The 26,426-nt window shown below is 34.0% G+C and overlaps 1 protein-coding gene across 1 annotated transcript in view; it reads right to left on the reverse strand.

Moving 5' to 3' along the window:
• Window positions 1-284: 284 nt before the first annotated feature.
• The window catches only part of LOC131039800 (alpha-humulene synthase), a 33,122-nt gene continuing 6,980 nt past the window's right edge, over window positions 285-26,426 (reverse strand). Inside the window, 5 exon segments of the mRNA XM_059208956.1 lie at window positions 285-569; window positions 3,376-3,393; window positions 3,538-3,606; window positions 3,777-3,812; window positions 3,894-3,968. Coding sequence (XP_059064939.1) covers window positions 285-569; window positions 3,376-3,393; window positions 3,538-3,606; window positions 3,777-3,812; window positions 3,894-3,968 — 483 coding nt within the window.

Below are 26,426 nucleotides of genomic sequence, written 5' to 3' on the forward strand. Positions count from 1 at the left end.
TGGGGTTTTAGAAAGTTTTGTTATGCACCTAGGGATAGGCTTTTTCTGAGCACTTTGGGCCTAAATGGACCTCACCATCATGCTTAGAAGGCCTGAAAACCCCTATGGTCATATAAAACTTGACCTTTTTTGGTTCTTGAGCCTCTAGAAGTATTTTTTCTCCAGATCTAGGCCATACGGCCCTTGCATGTAAATCGAGAAAAAATTTCAATTTTTTTTTTATTTTTCCCTTTTTATGGCATGCAAGCCAATTTTTTGATTTTGTTAAAAAAAAAAAAAAAAAATCAAAATTTTCTTGGGGTTCCCACAGTACGCAGGGTACCGTGGGACCCCTGCAACTGCCGCAGGTTGCCGCAGTAGACTTTTCTAGGCCTCAGGCCCCGCGCCGCCATCTGGCCCCACCTCTTGGCCACCTCCAACTCCACCTTCTCAGCCCCCACCATCGGCCCTCTTGGCCCTTGCCGCTGCTGTTGCACCCTCGGCCAACGCAGCTCCCCACTGGCCCCGCCACCCAACGCACCCGCTGGCCCTTCCACCCTCGGACCGCTGGTCACCCCTGGCTCCGCTTGCTGGAAACCATAGCCCTCATGGTAAATAGCTGCCTAGCCACTTGAGCTCCACCCGGTCGCCACCAAAGCACCGCCCACTGGCCTCCTCCACTTGCTTAGCCACCTGGCCAATCACCAGACTACCCCTTCCTCTTGTTTTGAAGGGGGGTTTGGTTTTTTGGCCATATCTTGGGCATACAGAGTCATTTTTTTGAAAATGAATAGCCGTTAGAAAGCTGGTTTAGAGTCAAACCTTGTGATGTTGGTATGTTTTTCCAATTTTTTTGTTTGACTGTGTTTTTTTCCAGTCAAAGTGAGGTCTTATTTTTTGCACTCCGAGAGCCATAGAATGAACATCCGAACTCCATTTTTTGAAAAATTTATATTTTTGGAAAGCATGTGTTGTGTACTTTCTAGCCATATGAGTTTTATTTCCAAATTCTGCTCCATGCATATTTTATTCAATTTTTTTCTTTTCAGCACTCTGGTGGATATCATGGTTGTTTGAGGTCTTGGGATCTCTTCTCTGAGTATGATGTCTCTATTTTGGTTCTCCTTTCTATTTCTAGTCTTCTTATCATTGTAGCATTGTATTTATACAAACACACTGAGATAAAGTATCATCATGCATTGTTTACTTGGGATCTTGCACATCTTGTGCCTTATTGTACATGCACTTCTTTTAAAGTGCCATGAGGGAGTTGATGTTTGCCTTGTTTGCCATCCACCTTTGTCAAGTGAGTGTTCCTTCCATGACATTCACCTCATGCTGTGTGTCAAGTGAGTGTTCCTTCCCTGACACCATGTACTTTTCTCAGGACCTTTGATGTTCCTAGTTCTTCGTCATGCAGTTCTTCTTGGCCATTCTTTTTAGTGTTCCTGTCCCTTTCCTTTTTCAGCATTATGGGGAGGTTTGTCCTATTGGTTCTAATGCTTCTATGGTTTGATTGATCAGCTCTTCAAGCTTTGGTGTTTTCATGCCATGTGTATCTTCGATTTTAGTTGTTTTCCTTGTTTGCCTTCTTATTTGAGTAGTGTCATTTGAGGGAACTCAAAAGATTATAGTCTTCTCTACCTGGTCATGTTCTATTTCAGTGGAGGTTCTTCAGATCAGTAGTTATTCTTCAACAATGTTTGCAGGTTCTTAATGCTTCAGTGGTGTTCTTTTCCATCTCTTTTTGGAGTAGATTTTTTTTCCCACGTGGTTTTCTCTATTTCTCCAATTCATAGAGATTTCATTGTATTTTGGTACCTGATCAGGCCTTGTTGTTGGGTCCCATCTTTCCTGCTTTTAGTACCTATTCTAGGTTTTTAGCTTCTCCCTAAGTCTAGCTTAAGGGGGGTTGTTAGAGTATTCGGGTATTTACTTGATTAATTAAACAATATTTGTTTAATTATTTAAGTTCCCTTTATCTCTTTTACACTTAAACTAACTTTAGGTGCATAATAATTAATTCTTTTATTAATTATTATTTGCAAACCTAGGTTTTCCTCGTTAGGGTTTCTTGACCTATTAAAGGTTGAATTCTTTCTTTTCATTGTAAGAAGAAGGATTATTACATTACACTTTTTTGTGAATATTGAGCTCTCTCTTTTTGAGCACATTTTCTGTGTATTTCTTTCTTCTATGATTTGCTTCCTTGCTTCTCCTTGTAATAGGTTTTTTAGCTTGCAGAGATCATTTGGGCTCTTGTGGTGTTGTATTTTTTCAACTCCAATATTATTTAGATGAAACAACACAAAACAAGAAAAAAACCTAAATTTGAGCATTGTGGGCATGAGGGTGCTCTTGCACCACTCACATTGAGATATATAAAGGAAATGAATCAAAAGCATCGAGTGATCATTACCATGGATCAAATGTGATCATAACTATTAATAAGTTATGAGAAATAAAATTCTTATTCTTTGTGGCATGCATGGGGATCTGCTTAATATGTATGCATAATATATAAAGCCTAATAATTTTAATGCAAAATATATATAATGTCTTGAGTAATTAATCAGTGAAATAGTGTAATCAATATTAGAATATTTATCACAAAGAAGTTTTAAGTTAATAACAATAAGAAGAATATATTTATATATAATACTTGTTACCAATGTCAATATTTAAGAAGCTGGGAATTGAGTTGTTTCCAAAGAGGAGCAGTCTAAATCCAATCAATAAGATGATTCCCAACACAGGTTAAGGATCAACATCTTGTAAACCTTGATGACATTGTCCCAAGATAGGGTAAGGGCTTGGATCTATAAACTTTGAAGGAGCATATTGTATTTTTTATAGTTGTGGTGGATCATGAAAATCAAGCCTTTTTGATATAGTATGAAGCTCTGTAGATGGTTGTATGACTACAATTGAAATGCCAAATTAAATTCCATTTGTAAAAAATAATTCAAAATTATCAAAATAACTATATATTTAAATATAATTTCTTTGCAATTAAATTGTAGATTACCACATATGTTGATATGGGATCTATTGTCTTTTCTCTCCTTGCCCTGATAGTCTTAGGAGTCCTTTTAAATTGGTACAGGAGAGGATCTATGTTATGAGCAAACTGTGAAGGGGCCTATTTCAAGTTAAATACAATTAATAAAAGGTAATAACATATACAGATCAAAAACACTAAAAAACTCCAATATATAGAACGAAAGCATATCAGAGCCTAAGACAGTTCTCATGTTGACCTAGGAAGGCTCATCATTGATGAGGAAGCTATGGCTATTTCATAAATGAAAAATGATAACATTATAATTTATCTAAAGATCACATGTATATGTGCACATAATCATGAAATCAAGAAAATAAAGTAGGGATACATACCTCTTCCCTCTCTTGAACCTGCACCATATTAGGTGCATTCATTAATTCTATAAAGCCCAATTGTCATTTTATATAAAAGAGAACTAATCAATCTAAAAGTTCCAATTCAATTTATACCAATATTTTCAAACAATTGTGTCAATTAAAAATGTGTTCAATTACCTTTTGACGTTTAGGTGTCCTTGATGATTTCTTTTGCCCATGTAGTATCCTAGATGCACATGGGCTACCCTAAAAGGAATGAAATTAACATAAGAGATATCAATAGATAATATTAAATATAATTTAAAAATCCAAATTTAAATGACTCACATTTTCAAAAAAAATACATAAATAAAAGGTGTGCAAAATATGATACCACATAGCCTTTCTAGGCCAAAATCAATGGTCAAGAGCATTACATTTTCAATATAGGACATTTGATCCCTTGACAGTGCCTATAAAACACAAAATAAATATACATTAAAGACAGTTAGCATATCCTATAAAAAATATTTTTAGTTCAAGGTCCTATTTACCTCAAGCATCGAATCTACAACTATAACAAAAGTGGGAGGAATGAGAGATGGTATATTAATACCAACTATTGCATCCTGAAATTTATATTGTTCATATCAATTAAAATCAATCTATAAATAAAAAATTATTTATATTTACAATTTTTAAGTGATTAATAAATAAAATATTATCAATTGAAATCAAGACACCTATGTTTGTATCTGACTGACAAACACCATATCCATCAAATCATTAGTCAGTTCCAGATCGTTTATTGTGCTAGTTTGACATCTAGCCTCACAACATGTACACACATGGGGTGTGGAACCATCTTCATTCACATTGGTATCTATCCCAGAGCATATAATTGATCAATTGGGACACACATGCTAAATGGGCTTACTAGGGCCAAATGGTTCAGTTGTTGCATCATCATCTGGGCTAAGAGGATGTGGTCATTGTGTGCCATACTGAATGATGACATCAATCAATGTAGAAGTGACCTGAAGAGTCTCTACCTCCATAGACTCTTTCAGGGATACTAGGATGATGACATGGACCATAGGCTTTGCTACTAGAGGGATGTGATTTTGGGGGTTTAGTAACCTCTAGGCTCCATGTCTATCCTAGGAAAATCCTCCATCTCTACTCTAGAAGTATCTCATATCAAAATAGTTTAGCATCTGATTAAGGACAAAATCATAATATAGTTTCCTCAAAAAATATAATGGAACCTCAAAATTATTACAAGGTGGTTGGTCGAACACCATCCACCACCTATCCCAAAATGCATTTTTAATCCCCAAATGGCTATACTAGTGCATATGAAACTTCTTTGAATTAAGAAGTAAGGTCTCATTAGTTGTGGGGTCATTAAAAATAGCACACATGTGTTTACTTATCATTTTATTTTTTATTGCATCATAGGACAACCCACTAGCATAAAATGCATGACATAGATCCCTATAGCTTCCCGGTTTTGTAACTTGTTTGGAAACTTCCTTCACACTATTAAACATTGATTCTAGGGCTATGGAGAGGTATGCATGATGTTCATGCCTGGATCTCTTCGATCTATTTAGCAATTTGGTAATTTTTATAGTTTTTAATGATAATTGGTTTATCAAATCCTCCTATGTCATTTGTGAAGGGCCTATTAGAGGAGATGGAGGGTTTGTATCTTGAGGGTCCTGTTGTGGGTATTTCCTTGAGTTCTCAAGAGGTTTGTTTTTCTAGGGGGTATTTTTTTGAGAATCTAACATATATTTATAACAAAAAATAATAAAAAATAATGAAATTGCATTTAAATTTCAAAAAAAAAAAAATCAAATACATAAAATTGATAAAAAATAATGAATTACATACCTTTTTGTCGGTGTGGCATTGTGTATGATTTTTTTTTTCTCAAAACTCATTCATCTATATTTTATTTTTACTCCTCTCCAAAATCCTTTTCGTGTGGCTATGGGTGAAAATGACTCAATTGGCCATAGTAAAATTTATTTTATTGTTAGTAAAACATAAGAAGGTTTTTAAAACTAAAAATGTGTTTGCAGTTTTTGAAACTAAAAACTTGATTAGGGCTTATTATTGGCAACCAACGCCTTTACATGAACATGTTATTTAAATTTAAAACAAAACATGTTCATGTTAGTAGTTTTTACATGTTTTTTTAAGAAGGTGTCCACTTTTTTGCACACAACTTTGTGCATTTACCCTATCAGTATTCTCTAGTTTTCTGTTTGTTTCTTATGATTTTATTTCTTATTGCCCTATTATTTTTTATGGGGGCATTTTAAACCATATATATGCATTTGGAATGAATCAATTAAAATGTGAAATGTCAATAATGAAATCATGTACAACCTATGAGGAACTCTACCAATGTAGATATCTATATAAATAAAATATAGTCAATGTATGGGATACATTTCAAAAGGCGTATCCTGGATTTAGCCTATCCACATAAAACAAAATGCATTGCATAAATTATTAATCTAGTAATATTTTTTAGTTATGCTTAGATAAAAATTCAACATTAGATGGATTTATATTGAATCTAATGTCAATTATATGACACTTTCATAATATATAGAATTCAACATCTAAAAGAAACTAGCAATGCATGCTAATTTAAAATAAAACATTGTTAAGTGTAGAAAAAATAGACTTACATTCGAATAGCATAAATATATTTTATGAAGTATAGTATATTTTGTAAGACTATATATTTAATGATCATCTATTATGACAAAATATGACTATAAATTTTTATTTTGGCATTCATATGATAGAAACACTATCTCTCTAGATTTGAACTAGACCAAAAAGAACTTTGAGTACTCATTGCTTGAGTCGCTTATAAAAACACATTAATAAATGTAGAAACAATAGAACTATTATCAAAGAGAAAAAATATATAATATAAAGTATAGCATCTTCTTGTAGGAATGTAGATTTAATGAGCATCACTTATGACTCAATATGACTAGTAATTTTTTTATTTTGGTATTCATATGAGAGAAACACTATCTTTCTAGATTTTAACTAGATCAATAAAGAACTTTGAATACTCGTTGCTTGACTCTCTTATCATGATATGCATAACCATTTCCAAATATATAAAATCTCTATACTCCTTTACCAATATTGAAGTATAATCTCTCCCATTCAATTGGAAATTGCTTGGGATTTAAAAAATCCCATGTTAATTCTTTAAGAAATTAGTCAAAAAGGTTCTTGATATGAATCATTGCCTCTTCTTCTAAATATTCAGGATTATCCTTCATATAACAAAAAAATGCTGACGTTGTTTGTCCATGGAGCTTATCATCCTTCATAACCATAAAAATATGTTAGTGTTTCCTACATGGTAAAAAAAAATCTACATTTAATCATCAAATAAAACTAAAAGGAAAAAAACCTAGAAATCATGAATATCATCAACTATGCGTCCAGTCAACCATACAAGCTCATAAAATCTTGATATACTGAGAAATACTTTTTCAATAGCATCATCATCCAAATTAGGAAATGCTAAGAGGATGGGATGTAATGATAATAGTCCACTCGGTCCAGTTATTGTAGCAACATTTATGCACTCATTATAGGTGGGAGCATATTGACCTGCTTTTCATTGTGCTTGTTTTAAACTAGCTTCAACATAATCTATCCACTAAAACACAATATTATAAAATAATTAATATCCATTCCATGATTTTATTTCATGATTAATTATACAAAAAATTCCAGATACATTAATTACTTTTTATTTAAATATTGAGAAGATTAAGAAATAACTATAAATTAATTCTAATTTATATTTTTTACAAGAATTATTGGAAGGATTCTAAGAATATTTAAGAAATTTTGAAAAAAACAAAAATAAGAATAAAATTTATAATTTTTGAATTTTTTTATAATATTATAAATGCATTTGATAGAAAAAATAAATTAAGAACACAATCTAAACGTATGTAAAATACTATATGATTAAGTTTATTGTATGCATGATTTTATATTTTTAATGTCAATTTAAATAAAATAGAAAATATATAATTTCATTTTTCTAAATAATAGGTGAACTACGATAAAGTTATAATTTCAACTAAAATTATTTAAGAGAAGTATACATACGACTTTTGTAATGAATTGTCTCATCTCACATCCTTGGATTTGAGTTGCCTGACTTGTAAATTCATGTAATATTTTGAAAATAAATTCCAAAATTTTCTTAAATTGTTTGGAATATTTTGTACAATAGAAATATCCCAACCTTGAACAATAGCTTTAATAACAAGTTCAACTTGCTTGAGTGTCAAGTAATTATCAAAAAGATCATCTAATAAAGAGACAAAACTTGCTTCTTTGGCCAAACCTATTCTTCTACTACCAAACTCTGCACTATCTACAGTACTAACTTCCAATCACGAATGACACACAATTCTCATAACCACGAGATTCCATTATATAAGATATTTTATAGTTTCATGGTTGTTGTTCTTGGTTCAATGTTGATTGCAGTGGTAATAATTTTGGGTTACAGACGATTTAAAGGATGCCCTTGTGTTATTTTGGTTATTATGTTATTTTTATAGATGATGTAACTAGAAAAGCATGGGTATATTTCCTAAAACATAAATTAGATTTGTTTGAAACTTTGAAGAAATGGAAAACTTTGGTTGAGAATGAGACAGAGAAAAAGTTGAAGTTTTTCAAATATGATAATGGAGGCTACTATTGCAGAAAAAGCATTTGAAGATTACTAATCTTTTGATGGAATCTGAAGGAAGAAAATAGTTCTAGGAACCCCATAAGAAAATGGTGTGTCTGAGAGAATAAATAGGACCATTATGGAGCATACAATGATCATGATATTTTATATTGGACTGCCCCTACAATCTTGGCCAATGCTATACATACTCTTATTTATTTGATAAATAGAGGATCTTCAAATCTTTTGGATGGTAGAATTTGAGAGGAGACATGGACTAGTAAAAAGGTAAACTATTCATTTCTAATAACCTTTGGTTGTGAAGCTTCTATCCATGTTGATAAACAAAACAAAACCAAGATTGATGCTAAATCTTAAAAATGTACCTTTGTTGGATATGAAATGGATGACTTTGGTTATCAATTATGGGATTTTGAAAATAAAAAATAATTAGAAGTAGGGATGTTATATTAAACTAGAAGGTCTTGTATAAAGAAGAGATGTAGGAAAAGAAGCATGCACTTGTCAAAAAGGAATACGTGGTGTTGGATGAGATTCCTGAAAGTAAAATGCCATTGGTACTTGATTCTCAACAACAACAAAATATCTCACAAACTCTTGCAAGTGTTAGACATTCGACAAGGTTAAGTAGGCCTCCTAAAAGATTTTCTCCTTCTTTGTATTTTATTTTATTAACTGATTCTGTTGAACTAGAAGGATATGAAGAAGCAATGCAGGTGGATGGTAAACAATCATGGGAGGTAAGCATGGAAGAGGAAATGGATTCCTTGATGAAGAATCAGACTTGGGACCTAGTTCCATTACTTGCAGGAAAAAGAGCCTTACCAAATAAATGGGTTTATAGAATGAAGGAGGAAGATGGAGTATAGAAAAGATATAAGGCCAGACTCATGGTTAAAGGTTTTGTACATAAAAAAGGTATAGATTTTGATGAAATATTTTCTCCATTTATAAAAATGACTTTAATTATAATTGTTTTAAGACTTGTGGTTGCAGAAGACTTGCATCTTGAACCGCTAGATGTTAAAATAACTTTTCTTTATGGGAATTCAGAGGAGGAAATCTAAATGCAACAACCACAGGGATATGTGGTCAAAGGTAAGGAGGAGTTAGTGTGCAAGTTGAAGAAGAGTCTGTATGGCTTAAAGGAAGCATCTTGACAATGGTATTTATAATTTTATAGTTTCATGGCTCAACAAGGTTACCACATATGTAATTTTGATCATTGTGTTTATTTTAGGAGATTGGATAATGCTATTTATATTATCCTTTTACTTTATGTTGATGGTATGCATGTTATTGGGTCTAACATGCAACATATAAATGAACTTAAATAGAAATTAGAAAAATCATTTGCTATGAAGGATTTCGGTGCAGCTAAGAAAATGCAAGCTTGGTATGAGGATTTCACGGGATGGTAAAAAAGAATATTGACTTTGTCCCAAAGTGAGTATACAAAGAAGGTGTTGAAAATATTTAATGTGCATAATGAAAAAGTAGTTGTTACACCTTTGGCTAGTCATTTCAAATTGAATAAGGAGATGTGTCCAAAGACACACGAGAGGTAAATAAGATGTATAACATCCCATATTCATCAGTTATTGGCAGTCTGATGTATGAGATGGTATGCACATGGCCATATATTGCACATGCAATGGGAGTTGTGAGAAAGTTCATGAGCAATCCAGGAATGGAACATTGGAATGTTGACTTTGATCTAACTAGTGACATTGATACAAGGAGGAGTACTACAGGGTATGTTTTTACTATAGGGGAACTGTAGTTAGTTGGATTTCTAGAGTGGAAAAGGTTGTTGTGCTTTCAACCATTGAGGATGAGTATGTAGCTACTACTAAAGCTAGCAAGGAGATGATTTGGTTACAATATTTTCTAGAGGAACTAGGCTACATGAAGGAGGATAGCCCATTGTATACTAATAGCCAAAGTTCCATTCATCTTGCCAAGAATTTTTCTCTTCATTCGATGACAAAATATATTCAACTCAGGTACCACTTCATATGGTTTGTTTTGGAGGATTTCTAGTTATGACTTGATAAGATTCACACAAGTGACAATCCTGCAAATATGTTCATGAAGGTAGTCCCATAAGAGAAGCTAATTTCCTCCTCATTTTCTCTCGGCATTCTTGACTGAACATTGTTTAATTAAGGTACAACTGAGTCCAAGAGTTTTATCCAGTGGGAGCTACAAGTTTAGTAGTGCCATCCAAGATTAGTCTCCAAGTGGAAGATTGTTTGGTGCCTAATCAATCTCCAAGTGGGAGATTGTTAGTATGTGGTGAATGATCATGCTAGTACTATACACTCATTGGGCAGACGAGTCAGTCGGAAGGGCCAAAGTATTTGGTAGCCAAATGCTCATGGTAAGTGGAGCTAACCGGACAATTTCTCATGTGAATGAGAATATGAGAATCGAGAATATAAGAATATGAGAATATGAAAATATGAGTATGAGAATACATGTACAAGAAGAAGATTATGAGAATATTCCTTTAGGGTTAGGGTTATTCTTTGTTAGGCAACTGTGTATGTTGCCCTAAAATTGCATGTTATAAGCGACTGGAATGCATAAGGCATTGTAACAATGTTGGACCGATTTACTAGATAATAAGAAAAGGTTGGATGACTGTGTTTGGTGGATGTAGCCCATCTTGGGTGAACCATGTTAAATCTTTGTGTTATCTATGCTATGAATTTTTCTTCATCTTTTGTGTTTGTATATGCATATAATTGTTAATTTGTATTTTCTCCGGATCTGCCTAAACCCTAACATATTGTGTATGCTCTTAATATGTTTATGATTTATTTTATGCAATTAACTTTCTTTCTCATTTTTCTCTCTTCACTTCCTACTCAAATCTCACTTAAGGTTGACAAGTTATCTTGTAGACACATCTTGGACTACCAGGGGATCAGTTTTTAATGTAGACATTATTTCACTACTAGTCATGTAGCCTCCACATGACATGCCCACATGGCTCCTGACTATATTCCTCTCCTACCTAGTGAACTAATGTCAAGCAATGCCATCTTATGATGTTTCCAAAATATTTAAACTCTAGGTCAAATTTTCTTCCAAACTCTGCACCTATGTCTTCAATTGTTGTGCCTTCCTTAATGGATCATGCTATCTATACTCCTATGAACCTTGCTTAGGTGACCCATTTTTTTATGATTCATGTTGCTACCACTTCAATTGCCCCTACTAAATGGCCTCTATTTCATTAAATTGTGTTATTTCTATTTATTTATCTCCTTTCCATGCTCGTTCAAGTTTGGGCCCCATCCCATCCATGGTTCCTAACTCTCTATCTTTGGACTATCAAGTTCTCCTTCTATGCTTGGTGGGATACCTAATTAACTTTTCTACTACCTTTGATGACTCCTCCAAAAATAATCCTTTCATATTTCTAAACAAAGGTGTTTATTCTCATGCTATTGTTCATTTAAAGAAGATTCATCTTTCCCTCTTAACCCAAAAAACTCAGATTGGCCCACTGGGCTCCCAACTTTAATCTTTAATTGCTTGTTTTGGATCAATTGAGATTGGTTGTCTTATGTTTTGATTAATTTTGAGTAAAATTATTGTTTTTCCTCCAACAATATGTTTTTTACTTGGTCTTTTTTAGTTATGTAATGGGTTGTAACCCTTCCCCACTCTTTAATAAAAAAACAATAAAATTGAAATGTGTATAAATGTTTACCTACAAAATTAGGTTCCTCTAGTGATCATGACATGTTTTTTTTTTCTTTAATAATTTTTTAATCAATTATACTTACCATTGTATTAAAAACAAATTTGATGATATGTTTATCTTTAAATTTTTTGAGATATTTTATGTAATAGAAATATCTCAACATTGAATAATGGCCTTAGTAATAAATTGACTTGGACAAGGGTTGAGGTTTCGATGATGACCACCCAACTACTACTAAATTCCACTACATCTATAATAATATTCCCCACAAATATATCCAGTTCAATATTGTCTTATCATCATTCTTTTGTAGATCTCTTACAATCTATCCACCAACTATTATAGAAATAATCAATGTTACTTTTATTTTAAATTAATAAAATTCAAGCAATTTAAATTGAAATTTTAAAATAAATGCTTTTAGATCTCAAAAATATTTTTAAATGAACACATATATATTAGATCTTCATATTTATTTATATTTATTGAGTCTACTAACTCTCTCTTTCTTTATGTATTGAAATGATTATATATAGTATTTGCATTTTCCTATTATACACTTCTACATTAATTTTACACTGCATAGAACAATTATTAGATCTACTACAATAATCACACATAAGAAATCTCTTTCTCTTGCATATATCTATCTCATTGTTATATCACATGTTCATTAAAAAATCAGTCTCAATTAAATTTTAGAATTATTATAAATTTACAAAGTTCTAAAATATTTTTTAGTATTTTATTAGATTATATTATTGCTAGCATATTTGCAAATATTATAGAATATTTTCCTTTACATACTATAGGTTCAATATGGTAATATATTATCATTTTTATCCTAGATGTGTGATATTGTTAAAAATATTATTGTTATTTATGTCAAAGGTGAATCAATATTACTAGAAATGACTTTGATGTGAAAGGTGTTGTAAAAGGTGGATCAAACTAGAAGTTTTATGCAAAATAAAAATTAAATAAAAATGAGAAATATTTAATTTATGTAAAGTCATTATTTTATCCATATTCTAGGACTAACCCATATTGCATCCTTTTCAACATTGAATGTATGTCACTTATATTTTGTAATGTGTCCAACTATTATCAGGATATACCATGCATAGAGGATCAAACTCCTTGGGTAATAAAATGAATTATGTATTCTCACTTTTGGTTGACCTATTATTTTGGATAATATATAATCAATCAAATCATTGAAACATTGTAAATCAAAAAAATTCATTTTATCTTCCTTGGCCACTTTCATTTGATATGTCAATTGCTAAATGTCTACAACTAGGGCATCCTTCTCTAATGTTGATGGCTCTATAAACCTAGAAGCTTTAAAAATTATTGACACCATTATATACTTAGAGATTAAAGTATAAGGGACTTCAACCAATTCAACTCATTTAAGATAACTTCACATATTATTCACGCATCTTATCAAAATTTTCTTGCAACTTATTAGTTGTTGCCTTGTTTAAAAGAGTTTTGTTTACTCCAAAAAAATTTAGTTCAAGAAAATTTGTGTTATATAATCTCTTATTATGAGATTCCCTATTATCTCATGAATACTATCCACCACCTTAGGTATATTTATGTTAGGGATCATTTCTTAGATTGTCAATGTATCAAATTTGGTGCTAAATCGCGACCCAAATAAGGCTCTCTTTTCTAGCTCATTTGTAGCAAAAATTTCTTCATCTAGTCTTCTAATTTTATCAAGAGAAAGTACAAAAGATATATCTCAACATGGGAGAAACATTAAAGTATCATTTTTTAGTAACTTACTTCCTTCTTCTAAACAAATATTACTGATATCAAGTTAAAGTATTGAACATACCACAAGACTAAGAGAGGGGTGAACAAACTTGAGAAAATGCTTTAAAAAAATTCAATTAAAAACACATATCAATTATTTTTAATCAACTAAGAACCAATGCAAGATGAAATAATAAACACCAAACACATGAACACAATATTTTTATGTGGAAAATCCAAAATGGGAAAAAACCAAAGTGGGAATTAAACTCACTATAAGAATAAATGAATAAAATGTTTTAGGCTCAAAGCTAGGGAGGTTCATTGCTCTTTATTTGGACTTTCAGGATAAGGTGCATAACCTTAGGGCAAGATATAATCAATTTCCAAGCAGAGATGAATGATCCCAAGGCTAGATACAAATCAACACAAGTTACCAAATGTGACTCACTATCTTTTGGCAAGTATATATAAATGATGAATTTAAATGAACAATATATATTAATCATGAGGTTTTCCTTTCTCCACTAATTCAAGAGACAAATATCATGAAAAACACTATTCCCACATTCATTGCATCAAAGCTCTATCACCTTGAAAGGTGTGATCATCAAAGCTCATTACAAATTGTTATTTGCACTTTTGCTTCCCACATACAATTCTTCAAATATTTCTCAACTAGGTCAGCTATAAAAAGAATAAACATAATTTACACGAATTTGACCACCATGAGAAACTACATTAAATATGGTTCACTCTAGGAGATAAAGAGGAGCTAAATATATTACAATATGTATTTCTAAGTTGATTCCAATAAAAAACACACAACAACACACCCTATAAATTCACCATCAAATGAAACATATAGATAAATAATAAAAAATGTTAATTAGTCAACCCAAAAGTATTATGCATATAAAATTACTTAATTTAGATCTTCTCACACCATGCTAAGACTCAAAAAATACCTCAACTCAACCTCGAAAGTATATCTAGAGAAAAAGAGTATGATCCAAAAATATGAACCATCTGAGTTGGCTAAAGACCAACACAAATGATAACGTCAAACAATAGAGCATCATCACTTCACTTGTGAAGTAAATTGTCACTTGAATTCTAAACTAGAACATGCACACACAATTTGAACATGTCCTCCAAACTGTAACACTTGAATCAACATGGTGGAGAAATGCATAACATTCTCTAAACTAGTCTTCAAGGACAACCTTATTGGCAACAAACTACAACAACTAACTCCAACACCTTGAGAACCTAAAAAACATGTAATAGTGTAACATCCACAAAAAAATAGATGTTAAATCCATAATCACAAGCCATCATCTTTAAAAGCCAGAGGAATACACAGAATTCTCCTATAAAGACTTTAAATATGCTTTCCTATATATTTTTAGCTTTAACTATTATTACCTTTCAAAAATATCATACATTCAATCAGTATTCACACTAGACACCATAACAACATTAGATCATTCATCTCAAGAACATTATATGCCAAGAAACAATCCACACATAATAGGTCAAAAAGGATATCCACATGCTTTTTATTAAGATAAATGGGTTTTTTCAGGGACACGAAACCTAAATCCATGACAAAATACATAGATATAAACCATAGTCTAAGCAACTGCCAAACAACAACAAGAATAGGGGAAGCATCCCAAAGAGACTAACAAAAAAAAACACAATGAAAGTGGAAAATACAAGCTAAAACACAACTAACTGAGATCTTTCAAGAGCTCCATATTCTTTTGGAATGTCCTATTGTTTATCACCTAGAGTTAATTTTTGATAATTCTTGAGCTTCCATTATCTTGTTTTTTATTCTTGGTCTTGGTAGAGGGCCCTGTGGAATTCTACACATCCCGGTTCTTCTTGTCCAAGCTAATGTCAGGGGATATGTCAAATCTGATCAGATGAGTTTTTTGAATGGCCATTTCCATGTTCACTCTTTTGAGACCTTCCACACTATTATACAGTGCCTCCTTACTGATCCCCAATGAGCCCTTGAGTTTACCCTTCAAATCCTGAATATCATTCTCCAACCTGTCAATCCGAGCCTCATGCTTAGTTTTAATGACCTTGATATCCTTTGTAATTTTTTGGGTCAACTTCAAGAGTTTATCAGCTTTATCAGGTGCTAGATCCTAAGTGAAAGTGTCTATAATGTCCTTGATCTCCTATTTTAGAAGATTAATTTCACCAAAAACCCAGTGAAAACATTTCTCCCAGTTGCATATCAAATGACCCAAGAGCCTATCAACATCAATATCATCTCTTTTAGGCTCATTGTGGTTAATTGTGAGGAGAATATTAAGTTTAATTTCACTATCCCCTTTTTCTTGAGTCTTTACCCTTCTCCTCATCTTCTTCTTTTCAACATTTTATGGCCCCAAATTCTGGGATTGACAAATAGGGGTTTTCAAGTTTTTCGCTACCCATCTAGGTGGATTTCTTCTTTTTCTACTGCTAGTAATTCCTAGAGTGAGATTTTGTTGGGGGGCCTCATCCTACTAGGGTTTATATTCAAATTCATCTAAAACATGGATGTCATTCTATTTCATAGCCATCCCACCTTCCTCCTCATCAAAATTTGTACAAAAACATCATGCACCTCCTGATTGGTTGAGGGTTTGTCTTTTCTCAGAATAGGAGAGGGTTTAACCTCATGAAACTCATCATATTCCATAATCAAGAGGATTAACCCCTCATGCAAAACTAAATTTTCCTCATTTTCAAAGTGCTTATGAATAGAATGCTTGAAAGAGAAGACAGTAAATAAAATGACATTGAAATTATTTTATCATGACTAAAGTGATTTAGACTTGTGAAATGATAAGTTAAGATATTATCATATCGACCATCTAGGGTTATGTACCTCATGGTGAACTTTGCCATATTTTTATAAAGCTTTAGAAGATCCTTTCTGTTGTAGCCACCATCCAAGTTCTTCCTAAGTCTACTTCTCTCACTCTTTTTGTCATAGAAAATAACAAGGGCTTCTTCTAAATTTTTCCTCTTCCTATAGATTTTTTACCCTCCATACTTAGCCTAGTAATATTAGCAATGAAATATTTGTCTACCCTAAATTTAGTACCATGATACTTAAGACTCCCTTATTCCAGTTTTTAACAAACATTTCCCTGAGCTTGTGGTTCTGGCCATGGAGTTTTCTAATATATGGTTCTAGAACACCATCGACATCTTCCCTCCAAACCTCTTCATTTTTCTCTTATATCTCACACGAAGATGGTTCCATCCTATTCTTTTATTCCCCCATATAATTGTTTCATCTATAATTTCTAGCAAAAACATTAAAATCAGGCTTCAAAATAGGAAATAAAAATCCAAACACAAAGAAAAAATATGGAAGGTCGCCTCCACATCTTTCTAGGAATGGCTTTACACATGTCAAAAGTTATCATCATTAATTTTCTATTGAAGAGATATTTTTGACATTCTTCCTCACCATTTTTACATAAATGAAAGGGAAAGGATTCCCCTTCCCACCACAATTTTTCATCATCACTAGCAATTCCAAGCTTTGCCTCATGGTTTTCATGTATATTGCCCTCCCTAAAAATGTGCGAGATTTGAACTTCTTAAAATTTGGTAATCATTTCAAAGCACTCCTACATTATGCTATTAATCATCCAATTGCGGGAACTCTTTTTAATCAAATAGTTAATTATGTTTAGCGAATCACTTTCCAGGTCAACCTTCTTGAAACCTACATGAAGAGCCATTTTAAGCCCAATATAGGTTGCATTTTCCTTAGAAAATTGGTTTATCTAGGTACAAGGATATCCACATGTTGTGATGCATTTTGGTCCTCTTTATATCCTAAATTGGACTACATTTAGCATGGTTTGTCCTGGTGGCCAACTTTATGTAAATTATGTTTATTCTCTTTATTGCTAGCCTAGTTGAAAGTTTTGGTGAATAAGGTGATATTACTAGATATGCAGTTGTGTGAATTTTTGGGTGATTTGATTGGAAGATCTTTGGAATCATATGTGGTAATTAGATGTGCAAATATTATTTTGTGATGAGAATTAATGATCATATCTTTCAATGCAATAGTGTTTTGATGTAGCAAATTTGAGACTTGTATTTTCCATGATATTGGTCTCTTGAATCAAAGGTTCAACTATAATTTCATGATCAGGAGATCTTGTTCATTTTAATTCATCATTCCTCTATACCTACCAAAAGATATTGAGTTGTTTTGATAGCTTGTGTAAAATGTGTATTTTTCACTTGGATTGCATCTTATCTTGCAAGTCCATTGTGTAGCATCGTAAATTGTACGCACTTACTAGGGTGGTACAATTTCACACCTAGTTTAGCACGCACCTTGGCGCATTTTGCATTTCCCCTTTAGCACTTAATTAATTAAATTAATTAGGTCTAAGGTTCTATTTTTTCCCATATCATAAAGTTGGGCCCTTTCATTAAAGTGTGCCCTTTTCATTTTATTCCTCCAATACATCATTTAATCAAAAACCCTAATTAGGTCCTATTTCGAACTTGGGGGCTTGATTTCGAGGGTCAAAACATCTCAAAATCACCTATAACTTCGGGATTCTCTCTAAAATCATCATATCCGACGGCCCTGAAAATTTGGTGAGAAGTTGTCGGGACCATGGCGCCCGGAGTGCACATGGTCCCAGACATTTTTCCCAAAATTTTAGGAGCGTGATCCAATCATAAAATAAAGCTTAACCCCAAGAAATTGGTGGGAGATTCAATCTCTAGGTCGGCCAAAAGTTGAAATTAAGACCTAGGGTTTCATATATAAGAGCTCTCTTTTGTTCATTTGAAAGCATGGGAATTTTGGTTTCAAGGACCTTCTATGCAGTGAAAGAGCAGATCTTTGAAGACTTCAACAACATTCAACATCCATCCATCAAGCATTCATCAATTTCATTCATCCATTTAGGGCTTTGAAGGCATTGAAGAGCAATAGGGGATCACTGACTAAAGATTGGCTTGTACCCCTCCCTTGGGGTTGGGATCTTGCACACACAAAAGGTCTGCACACACACTACTTTTACAATACAACTTGGCTAGTCATGGAGGTAGAAATAACCAAAGTGAGGGTTTGACTAAGGCAAAACCCTATATAGCCGCCCACCATACCTTTTCAGATATAAGTGCAGATTTCTGAATTCGAAGGATGCCACAAGTTGTAGATCTGACGGAAGCGGACCGAGACAGAACTTCACACCAAATTCCAACCCAGAAAGCTAGGACAAGGGCATGGGGTGCCTTGGTCCTACCAAGATAGGGGCGTTGGGCACCCTGGTCCTTGTCCATTTCAGTGAATTTTGGCAGTTTCAGAGGTAGCAGCTTCAGTATTTTAGGCTTCTGGCTTCAGTAGCAGATCCTGTAGAATCAAATCCATTCAAGGCACACATTTAAATTTCTCCTCTTATCCTTACAATTGTTCATCATTAAATCTCAATTCTACAATCTTGTGCTCAAAGTTACTAGTTCATACTTACACTTTAGGGTTAATAGTTGAACTTGCATCATTCTATCTATCATTTGCAACAAAGCAATAGAAATCCTAATAGGTAGCCCGTGGATCTCTCTTCCACAAAAATAAGTAGCCAATTGTGTGATACCTCTAGGCTCTTTCGCATTCCACAAGTGTGTGATTGACAGTGAGATTAGGGCATGTTTGCTTAGTGTCACTTTTTCCCCTACACATTTTTGGTGAACCCGACGTGAATTCCAATCTTCTCTAATTTTGATTTATGTTTTCAAATTTGAGTGTTTATGCTATTTCAAATTCAAATTTTTATTTACAAGTTTTAATTTCTTACAAGATTCAAAAATTTAGAGGAAATTTTTGCTAAAACCCTAATTTTTCAATTCAAAGTTGAACTTGTGGATAGCTTAATTGGGATCAATAATTTCAAATCTGATTTAGGAACTCATTTGAATCATAAATTTCATTTTATAAATCTACATTCTAAGTGCTTGCATTGGTTAAAATTAAACATTTCCTTCTATTTTGCATGTGTTATCATTTGAAAGAGGAAAATTGTTGTCATGATGCATTCATTTCATAGATGTGATAATGGGTTAGCTTCCCTTGTTTCAATTTTTCCTTCTCCTAAAGAACCTCCCCCCATCTATAACAACATTTTAGTGCCTAAAAGAGTTGCTACCAATCCCTTTGAGACTCTCCCATGCTCTAAGGATGAAGACTTTAAGAGTGATCTTGACAATTCTCCTAAAATGTGCCCTCCCTATTTAGCTATCCTAGAGGAAGAGAATGATATCATAAACACCTTTCTTAATGTTACTTCACCTTCCCTACATGATGCCTCTCTAAGTGAAAAGGTATTGATGGACATTGACTTATTTTCTCCTAAATTTGGTCCTTCCAATGGGGGCATGTTAGTGCAACAAGAGGTTATGAACACTTCTTTCAAAGATCTCCTTCCTAAGCATGAATCTTTCGAGAAATATGTTCATGTTCCTCCTAAAAAACACTCCCTTCATGAGGATCCTTTTGTGCAAGAAGATGACATTATCCCTACATTTCCTAGTGATGGCATTTCCTTTTCCAACAAAATTCCCACTAGAAATGATGAATTAATGATAAATGCTTACCCTTCTCCCAAAGTTTGTCTTACCCATAAGCATCCCTTAGAGAAAGAAGATGAAATAATAAGCAATTTCCTTAATTCTCTCTCCCCTAAAGATCATATTGAACATATTTTGAGGAAAGAGGATGAGTTTAACACATCTATTGATGCTGTCCCTCCTAAGGGTGAGGAATTAATAAACAATGTTATCTCCTCTCTCGAAATTGACAATACTCCAAGCATTCCTTTCAACCACTTCACTATTTGGGATGAACCACTAGAAGAAGGTGTAGATTATTCTCTATCCCATGAGAGAACCCTAGCCAAAGGGGATGAAATTAAGATTGAAAACTCCCTTGATAGTTTCTCACCTTCCTTGAATCTCAATTATTCTCCCTCTAAAAATAAAGCATCTCCCTCTCCTCAACTTGGTTCTACTCATAAGGATACCCTAGTTCAAAGCAAGATGGTTAACATTTCTTTCAAAGATCTCCCTCTCAAAAGTGAGACTTTAGAGAGTAATGTTGATCCTTCTCCTAGAGAGTTTATTCCCCATGTAGATCCTTTGATGATAGAGGATGATATGACCTTTCCTAGTATTACTCTTCCTACTAGAACATCAATGCCTACCCCTTGTCTCTCTCCTAAAATTGATTTAATCTGGGATAAGATTTTAGTGCAAGAGAAGACTATCAATAATTCTTCCAACACTTTTGTTCATTCCTCTAAACCATCCTCAATCAATTTGATACATGTGAATGAAACACCTAACAAACCTCTCTTCACTGTCCAAGGTGCTTGTCCTTCTCAAAATTCTCAACCTTTAAATAAGCCTATCTTAGTGGTTCAAGGTGGTTATGCTAATGATTCTTTTTGCACTCCTAAGAAACCTATTATTACTGTGCAAGGAGGTTATTCTTCTAAGAGCCCTTATGAGTATGCTAAGCAACTGACTAGAGAGAGTTATAATGCGGTTGCTCATACCTATAACACAAGAAACAATAGGCAACCTAATCCTCCTCTAGTTATCCCAACTTCACTTCCTCCTTCCCAGCCTATTCTTCCTCAAGCTCCACGTATTTTACAAGTTATTGTTAAGGAATATGATCTCATAGAACAACTTAAAGCTACCCCTGCTAAGATATCCCTTCGGGATTTGATCCAAACTTCTTCTGCTCATCATGGAATGTTACAAGATGCCTTGAAAGATTTGAATGTTCCTCCACCTAATACATCTAGTAATATAGTGTCTTTGGTTAACTCTGTGATGAATCCTAAAGCTCAAATTGTGTTTACTCAAGATGAATTGCCTACTAGTGAAATTCAACATCAATATGATCCCTTGATGATTGTGGTTATCATAAATGACACTGCTATAAGACGAACACTGGTAGATAATGGCTCTGGCCTTAATGTGTGTAGCACTAATCTATTGCATAAGATGAATGTGGATACATCCCTTATTGAGCCTGACTCTCATCCCATTCGAGGCTTTGATAATGTGGCTAAGTCTTCATTAGGTATTATCACCTTACCCATCATAGTGGGACCTGTTACTTTGCCTAATCCTATCCATGTTATGTCGGGAAATCTAACATACAACTTATTATTAGGGAGACCTTGGATTCACAGTATGCAAGTTGTCCCCTCTACATTGCATAGACAAGTTAAATTTATTTATAACAATAAGACATATACCTTGATAGGTGATACTAATTTTCAAGCTTGTTTGCAAACATCTACTTCCAAAGGGAGTTCTTCTAAACCTTCCTCTTCTAGTGATGACTCTTTAAACAAGATACCTATGGATGAATCATCACCCTCTGATAATCAAAATTCTTTGGATGAGTCTGAAGTTCTTGAAGAAGATTCTTCTCAACTTGAATCTACACATGAAAAGGCTTTTGATCTTGAGAAGGTTCTTGTAGAAGATGATTGGGGATCTCTTGACTTTAATCCCACCTTTGTAGGTGAGTATAGGGTTCCTCCTAGAGAGCATAAAGTTAAAAAGAAGGAAGAAACTAAAGATCAATCAACCTTACCTGAACCTATGAACAGTAATTTTTTGGCCTCTTCTCAAACTTCTTCTCCTCACACCTCTAATTCTGAAGAATTTGATTCTTATTCTTATGAAAAACCACCTTCTCTTTCTGAAATGGCTAATCGTTATGGTCGTGGTTTTCATATTTTAGCTAAGTATGGGTATAACGGAAATGGTTGTGGCGCTCACGAACAAGGGATAAAGGTTCCTCTAGGGAATAATCTTTATGATGAGACCTTTGGACTTGGTTATAATCCCTACAAGCGCACCAAAGCATCTAAAAGACCATCTCTCAATGTGAATGCTATATTTAGTAGTGATGATGATCTCACTTCAACTAAATCATCTTCTACTTCTATCAACTCTCATTCCCCTCATAAGGAAATCTTGGCGATGAACAAATCTCTTTATGAATCCCCTCAAATTTCTAAATCCACTTATGAATCTTTATCCCCTATTCATCATAAAGTCCTTTCCTCTAGGGATAAGGCTCTAATAAATTACACTCATCCCTCTTCTAAGATTTCTTGTGACTTTTCTTCTTCAATTTTTATCATTTTATACATGTTTTTGATCTCACTTATGGTTGAGTGTTTAGCATGTCATATTCAAATACCTCATTCAATCTATCATGTCTTTAAATAACATTAATGGCTATTATGTTGCTCATCATTATGTGACATTGGTAGCTCATTTACTGGGGGCTCATTGTCATTCATGATGGTACAATTTCAAGTGCAATCATATTTTTTTTGAAGCAACATAATAGCCTAATTTTCTATGTTATCTCTTGTTCCTATGGGGACAAGAGTGATTTCATACATCTCTTCTTTTTATGATTAAAATTTCCCTTTGGGGTAATAGTGTGGAAATATTGGTCATCTTTTCTTTAGAATCCTCTTTTCCTAGATATGGGAGAAGATGTGTATTCTCTTTCTTATCCTACCCACTTCTTGTGAGGAGCATTTTACATACACTAATGTCTTGCTTGCATGAACTCATGTGAGTATGTAGTACATTTTGGTTATGTTTAAATCTCTCCCTAGAAGATTGTGTAAGTCCTTCTCATTGTCCTTATCCTTGGGAGGCAATGATCTTTCCTTATTTTTATCTAAGGATCCACTTTTTCCTATTTTGTGGATGGTGTGAACTTTATTACTTGATGTTATTCCTTGTATGCATTTGTTATTGTTTGTTCAAGGATTCTCTCTTACAAGAGGTGTAAGTCCTTGACTACAACCTCTTTTGCACTTGGTAAAATACATCCATAATGAATTCACTCTCCCAATTGGGTTAAAAAGAGTGTCATCCTTCATTAAGAATCACTTTCACCTCGCAAAAGAAGGAAGTATTGCATTCTTATTCTCTTCTTTGTCTTATTCTAGAAGATGTTATATTTCTCTAAGACAATTCATCTCAGGGATAGGTGTCTTTTGTACAAAGATCTCTTCTCCTCTAAGGATCTCCTTTACACATACTACAAGATATCCCTTTTCAACTATCTTATCCTTGCTTAAAGAGTGAAAAACTCTCTTGGTTGGATCTATGACATTGTTGCATTTTTGGGCTATCTTCTTTTGTGATGAAGGTAGGTATCCTTGTTCTACTTTGCTTATGACATAAACATTACACTTTTTGAGCAATGGGTCATTCTCGGAACCAGAGCACAGACTCTTAGAGCGAGATGTCTCCATTTTTCTTTTATGCAAGGTGATTATTCTCGGACCCAGAGCACAGACTCTTAGAGCGAGATGTCACGCTTTTGTACTATACATATATAGGTTGTAGCATACTCGGGCATAGACTCCTATGAGGTGCTTCTAACCTCCCTTACACACACATGCATGAGGTTGAGTGGAACTAGCGGCATAAGGCTAGACTTTCTCACTCTCCTCCCTTACATGGATCACCTAGATAGACTCTAGGGGCTAGTTTTCCATGTCCTTTTTCCCATGGATCACCTAGACAAGATCTAGGGGTGAGAAGTCCATGTTTTCTCTCTCACTATTCTTTTCATGGATCACCAATGTGTGTATTCATGCTTTTTTCCTTTCTTTTCTTCTCTTTGCATTTTGTTTCCATTTACATCCTTCATCTTGTGTTAGAGAACTCCCAAATCCTCACACTCTTTGTTGTGTTGGAATTGAGATTTAGTCCTCTTTCTTACCAAATGATTCTCCATTAGTTTTTGATCTCATATCAAATCTTCTTGTGAGCATTTGTCATCAATATTCTTTAACAATTCGAAGTGGTAAACATGATACCCTGTTTCAACTCACTAAAATTAGCAAGCCGAAACAGGGGGGGGCATATAGCTACCCTCGAATTTTCATCACCTTCCTTAGTAAGCATTAGGTGATTTTGTGATCTAACATGTGGTTTTGTAGGTTGTGGTTCTTAACTGAGTACTGCAGATACCGCTGGGGGCTTCATCCGACAACTTATGGATATATCCTTTTTCAAATAATGTTTACTTTTCTGTACTTTAGCTTGCATATGCACGTAGTGTTCATATGACTGCTAAAGTGGGGGCTAAATATAGCATCATAAATTGTACGCACTTACTAGGGTGGTACAATTTCACACCTAGTTTAGCACCCGCCTTGGCGCATTTTGCATTTTGCATTGCATTTCCCCTTTAGCACTTAATTAATTAAATTAATTAGGTCTAAGGTTCTATTTTTTCCCATATCATAAAGTTGGGCCCTTTCATTAAAGTGTACCCTTTTCATTTTATTCCTCCAATACATCATTTAATCAAAAACCCTAATTAGGTCCTATTTCGAACTTGGGGGCTTGATTTCAAGGGTCAAAACATCTCAAAATCACCTATAACTTTGGGATTCTCTCTAAAATCATCATATCCGACGGCCCTAAAAATTTGGTGAGAAGTTGCCAAGACCATGGCGCCCGGAGTGCACACGGTCCCAGACATTTTTCCTGAAATTTTAGGAGCGCGATCCAATCATAAAATAAAGCTTAACCCCAAGAAATTGGTGGGAGATTCAATCTCTAGGTCAGCCAAAAGTTGAAATTAATACCTAGGGTTTCATATATAAGAGCTCTCTTTCTTCATTTGAAAACATGGGAATTTTGGTTTCAAGGACCTTCTATGCAGCAAAAGAGCAGATCTTTGAAGACTTCAACAACATTCAACATCCATCCATCAAGCATTCATCAATTTCATTCATCCATTTAGGGCTTTGAAGGCATTGAAGAGCAATAGGGGATCACCGATTGAAGATTGGCTTGTACCCCTCCCTTGGGGTTGGGATCTTGCACACACATAAGGTCTGCACGCACACTACTTTTACAATACAACTTGGCTATTCATGGAGGTAGAAATCACCAAAGCAGGGGTTTGACTAAGGCAAAACCCTATATAGCCACCCACCATACCTTTTTAGATATAATTACAGATTTTCGAATTCGAAGGACGCCGCAAGTTGCAAATCCGATGGAAGCGGACCGAGACACAACTTCACACCAAATTCCAACCTAGAAAGCTAGGATAGGAGTGTGGGGTGCCCTGGTCCTTCCAGGACAGGGGCGTTGGGTGCCCTGGTCCCTGGGACAGGGGCGCTAGGCGCCCTGGTCCTTGTCCATTTCAGTGAATTTTGGCAGTTTCAGAGGTAGCAGCTTCAGTATTTCAGGCTTTTGGCTTCAGCAACAGATCTTGCAGAATAAAATCCATTCAAGGTACACAATTACATTTCTCCTCTTATCCTTACAATTGTTCATCATTAAATTTGAATTCTACAATCTTGTGCTCAAAGTTACTAGTTCATACTTACACTTTAGGGTTAATAGTTGAACTTGCATCATTCTATCTATCATTTGCAACAAAGGAATAGAAATCCTAATAGGTAGCCCATGGCTCTCTCTTCCACAAAAAGAATTAGCCAATTGTGTGATACCTCTAGGCTCTTTCGTATTCCACAAGTGTGTGATTGAAAGTGAGATTAGGGCATGTTTGCTTAGTGTCATTTTTTCCCCTACACACATTGTATCTTTCCCTAAGCTTGTGCACCTTATCCTCCATGTATAAATTAGGATCAATGAGCCTCCGTGGCCTTGAGGCTAAAATATTAGATTCATTTAATCATACAGCGAGTTTTAATATGAACGTGGTTTTTCCTATATTTGGTTTCTATATAAAAATCTAGTGTTCAT

Source organism: Cryptomeria japonica, chromosome 7 (assembly GCF_030272615.1).
Source record: "Cryptomeria japonica chromosome 7, Sugi_1.0, whole genome shotgun sequence".
In the NCBI taxonomy this organism is placed as follows: Eukaryota; Viridiplantae; Streptophyta; class Pinopsida; order Cupressales; family Cupressaceae; genus Cryptomeria; species Cryptomeria japonica.